This window comes from Atractosteus spatula, chromosome 1, assembly GCF_055471065.1.
Source record: "Atractosteus spatula isolate fAtrSpa1 chromosome 1, fAtrSpa1.hap1, whole genome shotgun sequence".
NCBI classification, from domain to species: Eukaryota; Metazoa; Chordata; class Actinopteri; order Semionotiformes; family Lepisosteidae; genus Atractosteus; species Atractosteus spatula.
This window is the reverse complement of record NC_142706.1, coordinates 50,057,153-50,072,094: the sequence shown is the minus strand read 5'-3', so window position 1 is coordinate 50,072,094 and position 14,942 is coordinate 50,057,153. Positions and strand designations below refer to the sequence as shown.

Genomic DNA, 14,942 nt, shown 5'->3' with positions numbered 1-14,942 from the left:
TGTTCATCATTCACACTGGTGCACAGTCTTTAAATGCCAATATTTGCCTTAGCAAAGGTTTAATAATTCATGTGTTAATTACTTTCAGTTAAATGGAAAATTAAAAATGAGGAACCATTCCATCTCAAGCTGTGCTGGGAGTCATGTGACCATCACTCAGTGGCATTTTAGAGTTTTAAGACTGGCAGATGAGGCACGTGTTTGATTTCATTTGGGACTTAATCTGCAGGCTTTTCTCATTTTAAGGTACTGGCATGTTAAGGGCCTTCATTTGCACTTTACAGATGGACACAGTCTGGTTCTTTTTAACATTCATTCACAGACTTAAAACCCAGTTAAACCAGTTCTTACAGTACATTGCAGCTCACTCTCAGCTCACACTCCAGCACTCTGGACAGGGCTGCTCAGTCGGCAGAATACGACTCGCATGCATTTTCAATGCTGGACAGGAAGGGCACTGGTGACCAGAGTACTGGTTCAGGTGGGCTGAGTTTGTCATTTATCTGGGTCCTGGTCAGTAACGTCCCTACACAAGCAATTCACCCCAAACCAACACTCAGAAATCAAGGCTTTACACCCACTTTCTATGTTCATTGTTTGAATGTCTTATCCAGGATGGCAGATATTTAATTTTATTAGCATCAGAATATGCATTTAGAAAAATATATGTATGTGTGTCTTTACATTTTCCGATTGACATGAATGTATCTTTTTTCACCTTGCTATTGTCATGTATTGTGTGGCTCAAAGTCAGCTCAGTGTCATGGACGGTGCTTCCAGGGGGTTAGACAAGGTGTACAGTATGTGCGCTGCAGTGTCTTCAGACACACTGAGTATCCGTTGAACCACACTTCCACTTTTACAGGGCACTTTCCCGAGAAAGACCTTGGTTGTTTCAGAGCTGGAGTTCCACAGGTCCTCAGTTCTGTAGGCTTTTCAAACCATCACCAATTTCCAAAGACTCGGCAAGCCTTTTGAGACCTATTCTGCAGACTTATTTTCATAAAAATATGTAATTTAGAGAATGATGTCTGTCAGCCCTTCAGTCTTCAATCAGATCAATAGTTTATAGGTTTTTCCAATATTTAGATACAGGTGACTCCTAAGAATAACTGCTTTGGGGTCCTATAGGAACAATGTTGGGGATTCCTGCTTCCCCCTCATATCTTATCTCAGTGCCTTTAGCGTCTTTGTTGCTTCAGTTACCAGACTGATCATTGATCTGTCTGTTGCAAGAGAGGTTCATCTTATTGGGATGGATTCTGAACAACTGCATCCTTGTTCTTACATAAATTATGTAAATTATACAGAATTGAAGAAGACCAGACACAGATAGACACAAAGAAACGCACACAGAGTCACGGAGAGCCTCATAGACATCATTAAAACAAGGACGCGTCTTTGGAGAAAAATTGTTTGCTTAAAGAAAAAATAGGTGAAGAGAAATTGTGGTCATTTAACAAATCAAGATTAATTTTAAAGAAGAACAAATTGAATATATGAATTCTAATTAAAATAAAACCATTCAATCTTACCATTGGTTCATGAAGATAATTGCTTAATTCTTTTTTCTTTTCAGTTATAATATGCTATCTTCTAATAATTGATGTTCTTTGCTGAGCTGGTATTTGCTTTTTTAGATTGCTGGATATAAGAATAGAAGAAGTCATTGTTATAGAGAGTTGCAGATGAATACAAACAAGGATAGGGGCATTTGATGGTCTAGCCCATTTCGTATTTAGCTTATTGATCTAGAGATCTTATCCAGCCATTCCTTGGAAGAAACCAGAATATCGGTTTTAACAACACTGCTGTACGGCTTTTTCCAGACTCTTGCAACCCAGTTGAATTATTCATGGAAATATTCTTCTGTGTAAATGGTGTAATAGCAGAGACAGGCTTTACTAATTGTTGAGTTTAGAGCATTAAATAATTATAATATCAGTTCCTTTCCTGATTTTGAGTGCCCGTGTTTCCTTTCTCAATAGAACATGTGACAAACATGGCAAGTTTGTGTCATTTCCTCCCTAATTGTTAATTCCAACAGCTGTGAACTCATAAAGAAGAAACACGTTTGAAGAGTCATCTAGTCATCTTTTTGCTTAAAATTCAGCCTAAGTGCTAAAGAAAGTGAGTAATAAAGTTTCCAAATAAATGATTGTATTCCATTTAATCATGAGGCAAACACTTTAATCCAGCGTGACACCAACGCTGGCTCAGCAGCTGCAGTACACAAGCTTCTGAGCAGGTATTGTACTGAAACCCCCCCAGGAGCTCTTGGCTGAGTGCCTCAATGTGCTGTTCTGGGTCTAAGTCTCTACACCTCAGTGCTGTAAGTGTCGCTGGTGGTCCAGTGGCTAAGTGTGCGCAGGGTCTGCTCTGGGGATGAGACGTGGACCAGAGGGAGGCAGTAGGAAGCCAGGTTTTGGCCAGTCAGTAGGAGCATCAGTGTCGTCGTCAGGGTGGCACCCCAACTGCAGCCACTGAAACCCAGCACACCACAGGCAGACTCTGTTACAGAGGGCAGGCTCTTGCACAGGCACAGAGACACACTGAACCAGAAAAGGATACGGGGACACAGAAACACAGGGACACAGAGATACACAGTCCCAGAACAATACTCGGGGACACAGAGACTCACATTCTCAGAACAGGACACAGGGACATAGAGAAACAGAGACACACAGGCTCATAACAGGACAAAGAGAAACAGAGACACATTCTCAGAACAGAACAGGACACAGGGACACAGAGACACAGAGAGACACAGGCTCATAAAAGGACACAGTGATACACAGACACAAAGATACACAGACACAAATAGGATGAGTGATTGGACAGTGTGGCGTATACTCACTTTTCCCAGAAGGTTGCTCAGGGCGATGTCGCTGTAGGCTGAGAGGAAAACTGTCAAGCAGAAGACGATAAGAATGCTGCTGAGGCTTTGGACTAAGGACAAGTCCAAGTAAGCTGATATAGTCTATGTCTCCAGCGCCCTGAACTAAACAGCATAGTCCTTTCAGCATAGGGCACCTGTTGAAAGTGGGCCAGAACCCCTCTGAAGTGACATTTTACACATCACACAGAGCTGACTAAGTGAGAGGACATGCCTGTGTGCGAGCTGCCGATTTATTCAGTCATGTTCAAATTGAAGACTGTCACTTCATGGACAGTAACTCTTTTTCAGAGAAATGCAGAGCTTAGGGTGCTCTTATGAACAACACTAAATGAACTTTATTCGCCTGCAACAAGTTCAAGAGCAGCCTCCTCTTGTGTTATTCCAACAGCGTTTAACAAGACCGGGGCTCCTGGGAGTATGTTTCAACATGAAATAAAGATTTACAAGGCTGACGGAACGCGCTCAGCATAATCTATTTTAAACTGGTGTAAATCACAGCAGAGCCTCCCAGAAGCTCTGTTAGCAGCAGCGCAGAAGCTCAGGGGAGGCTGCCAGTTCAGGGAGGTCTCTTCTGCTCTGACAGGCTCTACGTCTCCCTCCACACCCACAGCGAGCATCTCTCTGACTCACAGCCTCCCCCGGGCCATCGCTGCAGTGACTAATGCCCTTTCAAAAAGTTGCTCTAATGAGTTCTGAAACTTGTACAAGCATGAAAACAAATTAAAGGATGATAAATAATGCATTTTATTGCCATATTAATGGGACTTGCTCACAAATCACTGGCCCCATCTATCCCAGAGACACACAAGCGCTATGAGTCTCTAACTGTGGTCCCAGAGCTCCTCAGTCCTCAGATTTGGACTAAAAGTCTTCACTAACCTACCTGTCAACAATAAATGTAATGAATGCACACAGAGTAGTGTATTTTACATTTTAGATTTCAGTTCTTCATAAACTATTCTTATATTGCAGGCAGTAGCAATTCCAGGTAATACAATACAGGTACTTGGATTTTGGTTAATGGCTAGAAAACGGAGAGAAATGTGAGGCTTGAAGAGTCTGCTTGCAAGAAATACTTATGTACTTGATGTAGACACATCATTTTTACCTTCGAGGAAATGCGGAAAGGCAAACAGAATGTTCGGACATCAATATAGAATAGCTGCCTTCTCAGACTAAGCTGTCGGTGGGACAGTTCAGAGAGAGGTAGAAACTATGTGCATTCTAACTGCACCTGGTTACAATTTCTACAAATGGGTAGTGAAAGCATGGAAATGTATCTTTTGGCCATTGATAAGGGGAGAAGAGTTCAGTTCAACAAGGCTTGAGAAAATTTACAAAAGATGTGCCATCCTGGTTTGCAAGTTTGGTAGAGACTTGCAGCTAGAATTTTTGCCAAATGTGCTTCCACTGAGTACTGACTCGGAGGTGAATAATTAGCAATCAACACATTATAGTTTTGGATTTTTATTGGTAGTTTTTGCTGACATTTCATTTCTTCCCCCCATAAAAGTGTTCAGTTTGGACATTCAAGTTATGTTTAAAACTATTCCCTTAAAAATGAGTAATATTTTATCATTCAAGAACATGGGGCATCATTGGAGGGAATGAATACTTTTCCAAGCACTGAATGGAGTTTTGAAGCAGAATGATCTTTTATGCCTTTGACTGCCCCCCTTAAAATGTGGGGTTTTTGATCAAGACATGGTTAAGTCAAGGTGCTTCTCCAATTTAGCTTGAAGCTGTGTCCAGAACATGTCGTTGTGTGGGTTTGTAATGCTGTGTGAAAGGATCTTACCACTGGCAATAGTGAAGAGGTGGATGCTCCAGCATCCTGACAGGCCTGAATACAGCGAGGTGTGGTGCACTGCCAAGGACAGACACGAAACACATTGACAGTGTCCATGTCAGCCCAGGGGACTACAGCCCTCATAGTCTACTGATCTGTGCTCTCTGCTCATCAATGTCCAGAGCAGCCTAGGGGATTCTACAGCCCTGCTTCTCCAGCAGTCTGTCTCCAGCATGGGCTCTGTGCTCTCTGCAGTCTGTGTCTGTCAGTGTGCAATGCAGCCCAGGGGACTTTTCAGCCTTGGAGCCCTGTTGATCTTTCTCCAACCCGTGTTCTATGATCTTGCTGTCAGGGTCCAGCACAGCACAAGGGACTCTCTAGGCCTGGAGACTGATTAGCCTCCAGCCTATGCTCTGCGCCCTGTTCTCTGTGGTCTCTGCTCTCTGCTCATCAATGTCCAGAGCAGCCCTCTACAGCTCTCTTGCTTTACTGATCCGTCTCCAGCTAGTGCTCTATCTTTCCTGTCAGTGACCTGCAAGTGGTTTTTCTGCAGCCTTGATTTTACTCTTAAAACATCAGAGGGTACCTGGGCAATTCCTAGGATCTAGCCTGCACTTCTGCTTCAAATGACCTGAAAGCTCAAACCCTTTTCTTTGGAGGCAGATTCCCTCCAGTGTGTTTGTAGCATCTGGACAGCAGGGGGCACTATTAGATAGTTTTTTTTATTTGAATTGTAGCATAACAGGAGCTACAGTATAACAGTTGCAAGATAAAAGGGGAGACATTTTTGTCAAAGAGCAAGTGGGTTTCAGGAATTAACCCTACAATAAATTGCTCATTTTCAGTTGTGGCCTCATGTCTTTCTTTTGGTGCTGAGTCGTTTTTGATCTACCCTACCAACACCTTTTAGGATAGCAGGTCCTCTGATCAAATCTCTTAATCTCCACTGTTCAAGACTGAAGAGATTTATCTCTCTTAATCTGCCCATACTGTATGTGGCAATCTCCTGAGACCACAATTCATTCTTGTTCAGGAGCTCTTCTTTGAATTCGTTCTAAGGATGTCATCATTTTTCTGTGGTATGGTGAGAAAAGCTGAAGCTGCAATTTTCTAGTTTTCCTGTATTTAATTTCTACACCCTTTGCAATGTACCAAAGAATTTTGTTTGCTTTTTTGTTGCTTCCCCACATTGTCTTAATGAGGACAGAGACAAATCTATATAAACCCCTATAAATAAATCCTTTCTTGTGCAGTTTTCTGCAGCAAAGAATCACCTGTGTCATGTGTACAGTGATGTTCCTACTACCTCTGCACTTATCAACAGTGATTTTCATTTTGCCAAGTGTCTGCCCTCTCCATGGTAGAAATATTAGTTATTGACACTGTTTCTGTATTTGCCACTGTCCCTATTTTTGTGTGAGCTGCAGGTTTAACTACAGTAGGACCTATGAGCAAACCTTACAGCCCTTCACAAACAAGAACTGAGCCGGGTGTCAGAGCAGGTGACAGAGCAGTGGGCACTGTGCTTCTCTCAGCACCCTTTTGGCAGCATTGCTGGTTGAGTGTGTTCTTGTTTATTCTGTAGAAGGGGGTGCTGTGCAGGCTGTAACAATGTTGCTGTTGACCCCTGCAGTGAAGGGCACTCAGCAAGATCAGTGTTACTGTGGCTCTTAGCAATGTCATGTGCTGCAGAGAGAAAACACTTGAGAGAGTTTGAGAGTCAATTGGAATGAACCCTTCCTGTTACAAAGGGAAGGTCTCACAAATGCTTTTATCCCATTACTGTAAATGTTGTTGCTGTGTTTCCTACTCATCACAGTTTGGGTATCATCACACTTGAGTATCTTCCTCTAAAAGTCCTATTGAAGGCGTGACAACTGTTTTCATAACACCCACACAAATGGGCAGGTGCTTGTGAATTTAAATTAATCAGAATTTAATGGATACACTACTTCCAGCTACAGTACTTCCCTTTTTTAATTGAAATAAGAGCTCTCTATGAGATATTCAGGAAGCACATCCAGCTAACCTGTAGTATTTTCTTTTTTGAAAATGTTGTAGAAGCTCCAGTTATTTTTCGGAAGTGTTTTTGTCACGAGTCGTGCCTGAATCATTCCTTCCGTTGTCCACTCGGTTCAATGGGATGGTTTCCTGGAGACAGTGAACTGAGCACTGCTGCCGTTTTACCTAGCCTGCCTACGCATCAGACACCCACACACAGACAGGCTGCCGTAGAGCAGCAGAACGCACTCATTGGCACTCAGCTCTGTCTGGGCTTTCTCCAGCAGCCACAGCCGTGCTCTCTCTCACACTGAGGACTTCTGGGATTGCTGGGCTTCCCATATGCCAGTCTCTTGCTGAGATTGAGGACTTCTGGGGCTGGTGGGCTGCCCCTCCACCAGTTTCTACCTGAGACTGATGATGCCTGGGATTGCTGGGATGTCCTGGCTCTTTGCTGTAGTATGACCCTGACCCAAGTCACATCAAGACACAGACTGCGATTCAAAGGCCTGTATCATACTGCAGACTAATGTCCCAAAGAAGCAAATTTTTGGGGGTGTTGAAGTAATGCACAAAAGATTAGCTTTTACATTTTTCTCAGATCTTCTGTCTTGGTTTTTTAATTTGAGACATCGGCTACTTCTAGCACTTGCATGTGTCACATTAATGTTGGAAATCAAATGACCAAATACTATTTTGATTAATAATTGTACAATCCTTTTTTTGTTTCCTTTTTTAAACTTAGGCCAATGAAAATCATAAGGTCAATCAAAATCAAAATGCATGATTGTCCAATCTATCCATCGCAAATTCTGAACCCGAACAAAAAATAAGATAGTGGTTCTTTTAGAACACAAAACAAGCTGGGACAGAAAGATGACACAGGGTAATTTGGTTTGTAATATGCTCTTGGTGTACAGGGTAAAACTGTAATGAACAACTTTGCCTCCATTTCATTTTCAGATAGAGCCTTGAATGCAGAGATTTTTCACTCTGGTCCTGGAGGCCCACCATCCATCAGGATTTCTGAGCATCTTTAATTCACACTTTAGGCACCCAAAGAAAGGAGCAATAATTACCTTAATTAGCTGACTGCTGGCCCAAGGGCAGGACCTGGCTCTGTGAAACCCTGCCCTCACATCCCCGTGTCTTTCACAATGAAGAGTCACTGACTGAGAGGCCAGAGGAATTCAGGCAGGTGAGCTGGGTTTCAAAGCTTTTTTCTCCAGGACTACATGTTCAACCATTTCCTAAAAATCAATCTAGACGTCAACAGGTGTGATTTTAAATAACAATTCCTACATTTACTGTATATAGCGCTTTTCTGGACAGGGATTTAGAGAAGGTCCTGTTTCACTAACATGTTTAGGTTCTTATCACATATGATATCAAAGGATATCTATAACAAACACTGTAGAAACTGTTGAGGAAATTCAGAAATATTTAAATAAAATTGAAGATAGGGCAAGCACCTGGCAAATTATGTTTAATATGGCCATGTGCAGGGTTTTGCATGCAGGTAGTAAAAACATAAAACTATAAATACAAAATTGGAAATGTTGAAACAGGAGAGCCTACTCGTGAGCAAGACTTAGTGTTTCTATTGTCTCATCATTTTCACCTTCTGGGCACCTACAGTTAAAAGAGTAGAGTTTAAAACAAGAGATGTTATGTTAAAATTTCATAACCCTTTAAGTTGGCCTTATTTAGAATACTGTGTACAAGTTTGGTCATCAAGTTTTGGTTATGAATCAGTGCAGAGAAAAGCATCCAGATGCATTCCTCAATTTAAAAGAATGTCCTACACTGACAAGCTGAAGGAACTGAACCTTTTTAGCCTTGAACAGAGCAGATTATGAGACCTAATCCAAATATTCATAATTCTCAATGATCCTCACAAAGTCAACAAAGTTGATTTCTGCAGAATAAAGAGTGAAATTGTCTGCTGTCAATTTAGGAAGTTACCACAAATAATGGAAATGTTATAGAGGACATTATAAACAGAGGAAGTGTTTTCAGAGCTTTTCCAGCTGTTTTTGCCCAAGTGTCTGTGCTACTACTGTATGCTGTATGCATTGCACTCTAGACTGCTACATTGTGTGCTCTGTGCTCTAGACAGTGGTTCTCAAAATTCTATGGTCCGTGGACCACTAACACCAAGTGTGACTTTATAAACACTTTATAAAAATGAAGGAGAGGCACAAAAGAGCCAGGTGGGAGAAGTCTGGTGAGCTAGTCAGCATAATAGAAGAAAAAAGCACAGGTTACGTTTTCTGCATCGATTGTGAAGCACTTTACAAAAATTACAGTCACAAGACTAGGCTACTTTAGTCTGTTTAAAACTGAATATACTGTTTCAATAAATGTTGATCAAGTGAATGTTCGAATATTGTTCGTTTCTAATGGAGCGGGTTCGGACCCGCTTCGGGTCAGTATTTTTTATCATTTTAAATCGTTTCGGGCGGGTGCGGGTCAAAAAAAAAGCTGATCCGTGCATCACTCACAACAGTAGACTGCTACACAGTGGCCAGTACATTGCCAACACAAAGGCAACAGGACAAAAACACAAAGGCAACAGAAGGGTACAGCCAAGGAGCATGAATGGAAACTTTGCCCTTTCGGCAGACCCTCAAGCCAGCCAAGCCTATGACTAGGCTGGTGCTCGCCCCATTACTGACACACACACCCCCTTAATGGCTGGTGAAACCTCAATACATACAACGAACACAAAAGTCCCTCCTCCCACTATTTACTGCTTGCAGTTCTTAACAGTGCTCCTAGGGGGAGCCCCTTCATAGCAGACAATACAATATTCTTTCCTCTGACTTAAACAGCGTACACTTGCTTTAAGAAAGGTGATTAGGTCAGCCCACGGACCACCTGGCGCACGCTTGTGGACCACATTTTGAGAACCACTGCTCTAGATGACAGCTAATTATGCTTTGTGCACTGTACTCTACCTTACCAGCCAGGATGCCCACACTGGAGCCCATAAGGGCGTGGGCACACACCAATGGAGAGAACAGGAAGACAGCCACCAAAATGATCACTGATGGCCACAGTCCATCACAGGCATAGATCTGCCCTACACCCACTGGCACCCCCTGCAGGAGCTGTGGGTGAAAACAAGCAGTGAGTGATGTTAGGAGAGAGTCAGTGTCCGATCTCAAAGAAGATTTATTAATGAAGATGGAACTGGAAATCTCAGTTGGAGAAGTGGATGGCCTGCAACAAATAATGACACCAATTGCAACCCAGTGACGACTTCAAATTAAAAAAAAATCACAACCTAATTTGTGAAGATAAACCACATAACCATGCCCTATAGAGATGCTGTGGAGCAAACCAGCAGCTGCAGTCGACAAACATCATGTGTGCAGTTCAGTCCTTCTGGAGGATGTTGTACATCAACAGTCAGATGTGCTGAAACAACCACCACGCACCCAGAGGCGATCACCCAAATCACTGACATCGGCAGTGTCAATACTTTTGTCAAGGGACAATTTAACAGCGGTGCGAATAATGTGCTAGTATTGGATTACAGATAATTTTCTTCTATTCAGTGGTGCCTTGTGTTGATTTTGAGAATGATTCTCTGAAATGCCTCAGGATACTGTTCCCATCCAATGTGTGAGCCTGTACAGGTTACAGGTTTCTTGGTATTGCCTGAAGACATGTGCTCTGTGCACTGGCTACTGTTCAATGACCCTTCCCTGTCCCTATTGTCTCTTTCTAGTTTCAAGCTCCAGTGTCCACTTTGCCACTAAGGACTTGCTCTCCACTCCTTTCTCCCTCCCTCCTGCCACCCCTCCGTTGATTGTCTCACTCTGATGATGTCCAGCTGTGTGGTGTTGGTGTCCTCTGGCGCCCCCAGTGGCAGGGAAAGGTTGTGCAGGAAGTATGGGTTGGAGGGGCCAGTGCAGGCCAAGTACATCAGGATGACCATGTTGAAGGAAAGGGAAAGACACTGACAGGCAGGTCCCAGCGGTCCAGCACAGGGGCCAGACCACTGGACAGGAATGAACTGGAAGGATAAATGAGAGAGAGAGAGAGTATTTTAGAAACCCTGGCTCTGCAATCTGTGGCCTCTTGAGGAAGATGGCAAGTAACTGTGGTGTTCGGCACTTAAAGAAAGTTGCCTTAAAGGACAAAGCCTCCACAATCCCACAAGATTCCATCAAGGTGCGTGGATTTGATTTAACAACTCCAGGAATGCCCTCACATGATTTTAGTCTCACCCAACACAGCTCTGCATAGCTAACTGAAACCCTTTCTGAAATAGTTCAGGTGGATAGCTGCGTCAGCATGCGTAGGCTGCAAAGGAACAAGTAATAGGTTTATTCCATGCTGAAAAGAGAAGAAAGAAAAGGTGTCTGAAGAAAGCTCCACAGCCGAAACATTCTCCGGGTGGCTGAAGAAGGCTCCACAGCCGAAGTGTTGTGTTTCCTTTCTTCTCTTTTCAGCATGGAATAAACCTATTACCTGTCCCTTTATGAAATGCCCACTTGCCCACTTCCCCAGCCTCAGTGGTCCCTCTCTGCCCCTCTCATTCCCTGAGTTTAGTGACGCCCCTGTCCCTCTCTACCTCTCTCCAGGCCCTGTGCTGTGATGCTGTTCTCACCACATGGCTCCAGCCAGGCAGCAGAGCAGGAGCAGCCACAAGTACCAGTCCTTCCTGGCACTGAACACGCAGATCAGCATCACCACCAGCATGCCATTGAACCCATGGAGCCCCTCAGACACCTCCTTACTGCAGCACAGAGAGAAGTACTGTCACACCTTCCTGTGTTCCCTTACTTTCTAATGAAATCACTTCTTCTGGTTAATAGCAGCAGTAGGAGCACCTGTCCTTGCCGATGATGAGGGCAGTGAACATGGAGGACAGCAGGACCTCTGTGTCCATCAGGGCCTGCCAGGGGCGGTGCAGGACCAGCGCAGTCTGGATCAGACAGCCGCTCAGGGGGTTGTTGGCCAGGATCACCTGTGACACCCCTCGCAGGCTTCATTCTGCCAGATGCAGCACCATTGTCTGAGGACAGAGACAGAAGCCCTGTACAGTGCCACTGGTAGGGTCAGAGACAAGAGGTATTCTATTAACAACGATGACACCCTAACTAGGCAGGGGCTTCCTTTATTTAGCCTTGACCTGAATAAAACAGCTGTTCATGGCATGACAAGCTCTGCAGAGGCGCAGTAGAAAATGCCGCTGACGGACAGGTATGAAATATTTCCTGGTGATCGTTTGAACAGGTTATTTATTGGCGACATTCTTGCCACCTATGGGTAAATATGATTGATTTACATCAAAATACTGTATGCTCAAAGATTTGGGAATTTTTGACAAGACGCAACTTTCTTCAGTATCAGAAAATGGAATAACCAGATTCCAGATGCCATTCTCCTGCCCCAAAGCTTGTCTTCCATCCCTCGCTAGTGTCCTTTCCCATGACTCTTCCTCGTGTTGAGCACGTGGCACGGCAGCCTTGCCTGTCTCCTTCTGGGAGAAGGCAGGTCTGGAAAGACGAGCTGTCCCTAGCGAGTATGAGCAGACAGTTAGAAAGTGCTGTCTCACACTGTCTGAGAGGCTTGATTTCCAGGACCTTCCAGTGAAAACACAAGAGAGGCTACAGTTGAGAGGAGGCCATTAGGCCCCGTGCTTCTGATGTACTACAAGCACAAAAGTACACAAGAATCAAAGTACTGTCAGTCTAAAGCAGAAGATATTTTAGGAGACTGACATTTTGCTCTGGCCTTCTTCCTTTAGAAACTACAAATCTATCCTAAAATGAGTCACTGTGAAGTTTGTTTAAACCTATTTGTCACCTCAGTCTGTGAACAACGTCAGTTTGAAGAGCTGGGATGTCACCTACAGCTGTAGCTTTAGCAGCTTGAGTTTATTTATTTAATACTCATGCTAAGGCATGACATGGTGGTTAGCATTGCTGCCCCACAACTCCTGAATCCGGGCTTGACTTTGGTCTGAGGCACCTGTCTGTGTGGAGACTGCAGTTTTCACTGGATTCTCATGCTTTTTACTGCATTGGATTCCTCCCAGCAGTAGTAATAGTAGTAGTAACAGTCCCAGCAGCAGTACTATCTGTACAAATAGTAGAAGTATTAATATTACTAGCAGTAGTAGTTATAGTACCAGGAGCAGTATAAGAAACAATACCAGCCATAGCTGGTACTAGCAGTATCATCAGTACTAGTAATAGGTACTTTTGTAACAATTTGATGCTGATGCTGGAACATTTCGGTATAGTATTTTCTCAGCTGGAGGTGCCCAGATCTGAGCTAGCAGTGCCAGCGTCTACTGGTTTCAGAGCTGGCCGTGCCAGGATCTAGGGTTTCTGAGCTGGCAGTGCCAGGATCTAGGGTTTCTGAGCTGGCAGTTAGTGGAAGCTCTCCAACTGGAAAATAGTGCAAAGAGTGATGTGATATTACTGCTTTCTTGGTGATATTACATTGAAAAACATTACACAGAAGCTTTTGATACAAAATAAACACATAACAAATTCTTTTGCACTCCTGACCTTCCATGAATTTTCGGAGCTCAGCCATATCCCCTGTGGAGTACAGGAATCGGAAGCAGATGAACTGGGTCAGGGGTTTGTCTGGCGCGTACATCCTTTCTCTGCACTGGGGACTCTGGTCCTGCCAGTGTCTGTCTGTCCTTCTCTCTGTCCTGGAGACTCTGGTCCTGCAGGTGTCTGTCTGTCCTTCTCTCTGTCCTGGAGACTCTGGTCCTGCAGGTGTCTGTCTGTCCTTCTCTCTGCTCTGGAGACTCTGGTCCTACAGGTGTCTGTCGGTCCTTCTCTCTGTCCTGGAGACTCTGGTCCTGCAGGTGTCTGTCTGTCCTTCTCTCTGTTCTGGAGACTCTGGTCCTACAGGTGTCTGTCTGTTCTTCTCTCTGTCCTGGAGACTCTGGTCCTGCAGGTGTCTGTCTCTCCTGTGTAGCTGTCTATGCATAGCTGTCTGAGCAAAGTTCAGCCTGAGGAGGATTGACTAGTAACCTCTTTCACTGCACGTTTGAGCTTTTCACTGGATGAAATTCTTCATTAGATAGGGTCTCACTGTACTGCAATGGGATTATTTATTAAATCCACAGACATTACAACCTCAACTAGTTGGGGTAGAAACAACCACAATGGTTTTCCAGTACAATTACAAATGAAGATAAATTGAAAGAGCCCAACCAATTGAAGTAGGGGAATTTAGGTCTTGGGATTGAGATGGCTAAACAAGAGTCTAGAAGATTTGAGATAATCTGAATTCAGTGCAAACAATGCAGACTGTATAAGTGAAAATCAATTAGATGATGATTCATAATACTAATACTAATATGTAAGAAATTACAGTGCAGTTCAGCAAAGGTTTGATATTTGTTTTAAAATTTAATGAAAAAAGCCATTTTCTGGAGAACACCCAGGAAGAGACACACAAGGTGTTTCTTCTGTGGTCTCTGAGGTCTGGCATTTTTAGAAATGTTATTTTGCATTTCTAGTTGCTCTTGTGCCCAGGGGTCACAGACTCTGCTGTCTATTTTCAAGGGCCACAGTTTCCCCTGTGCACATATAGTTGCTACAGGAACAAGTAATAGGTTTATTCCATGCTGGAAAGAGAAGAAAGAAAACACAATGTTTCGGCTGTGGAGCCTTCTTCGGGTGTGAACAACCCTCAGACTCCATTGTACATTTCTAGGAGCACAGTCTCCTCTGTGCTTTTCCAGGGGTCACAGTCTCTCCAATGCACATCCTAGGGACACAGACTCCATTGTGCATTTCCAGGGGCTGCAATTTCCCTTGTGCATGTCCGACAGGGGCCACAGACTGCCCTGTGCACATCTTGGGGCCAAAGAAGCTCAAGGAGCCCCTGGGCCCTGCATGGCTATATGTGTCAGTAACTCAGAGCAGCAGTGAGTGTCCTCGATCAGGAGAACATTTGTTCTGCTGCCAGACAATGTGTCCCTTCTGTCCTTCATGTGTGTATTCAATTATATACCACCATGGGCTGAAGAGCTTTGAAGGAATTTTCACTCTAGCACCATTATAAAAGACATAATTCAGCAGATAAAAATATGATCCCTAATGGCGAATAAAATTAAGCAACAGCCAAAAAGCAATACCTGTATTTCTAAGACATCTACATTATCTTCCTCCTCTAAGCCTTTTCCCAACCATGTCAGGGTGAAGAGGTGATCAGATTAGTGGCAACGGGCCCCACTGCAGTCTGAATTTGGCAATGAAACCTCAA

At 43.8% G+C, this 14,942-nt stretch overlaps 1 protein-coding gene across 1 annotated transcript; it reads right to left on the bottom strand.

Annotated features, from left to right (window-relative positions):
• Positions 1-2,317: 2,317 nt before the first annotated feature.
• Positions 2,318-13,316, bottom strand: LOC148841212 (urea transporter 2). The gene is given in 10 exon segments (XM_088920816.1): positions 2,318-2,509; positions 2,858-2,907; positions 4,698-4,781; positions 9,655-9,802; positions 10,516-10,644; positions 10,647-10,713; positions 11,311-11,439; positions 11,534-11,689; positions 12,140-12,221; positions 13,223-13,316. Coding segments are annotated over 10 exon segments (1,131 nt in total).
• Positions 13,317-14,942: the final 1,626 nt, after the last annotated feature.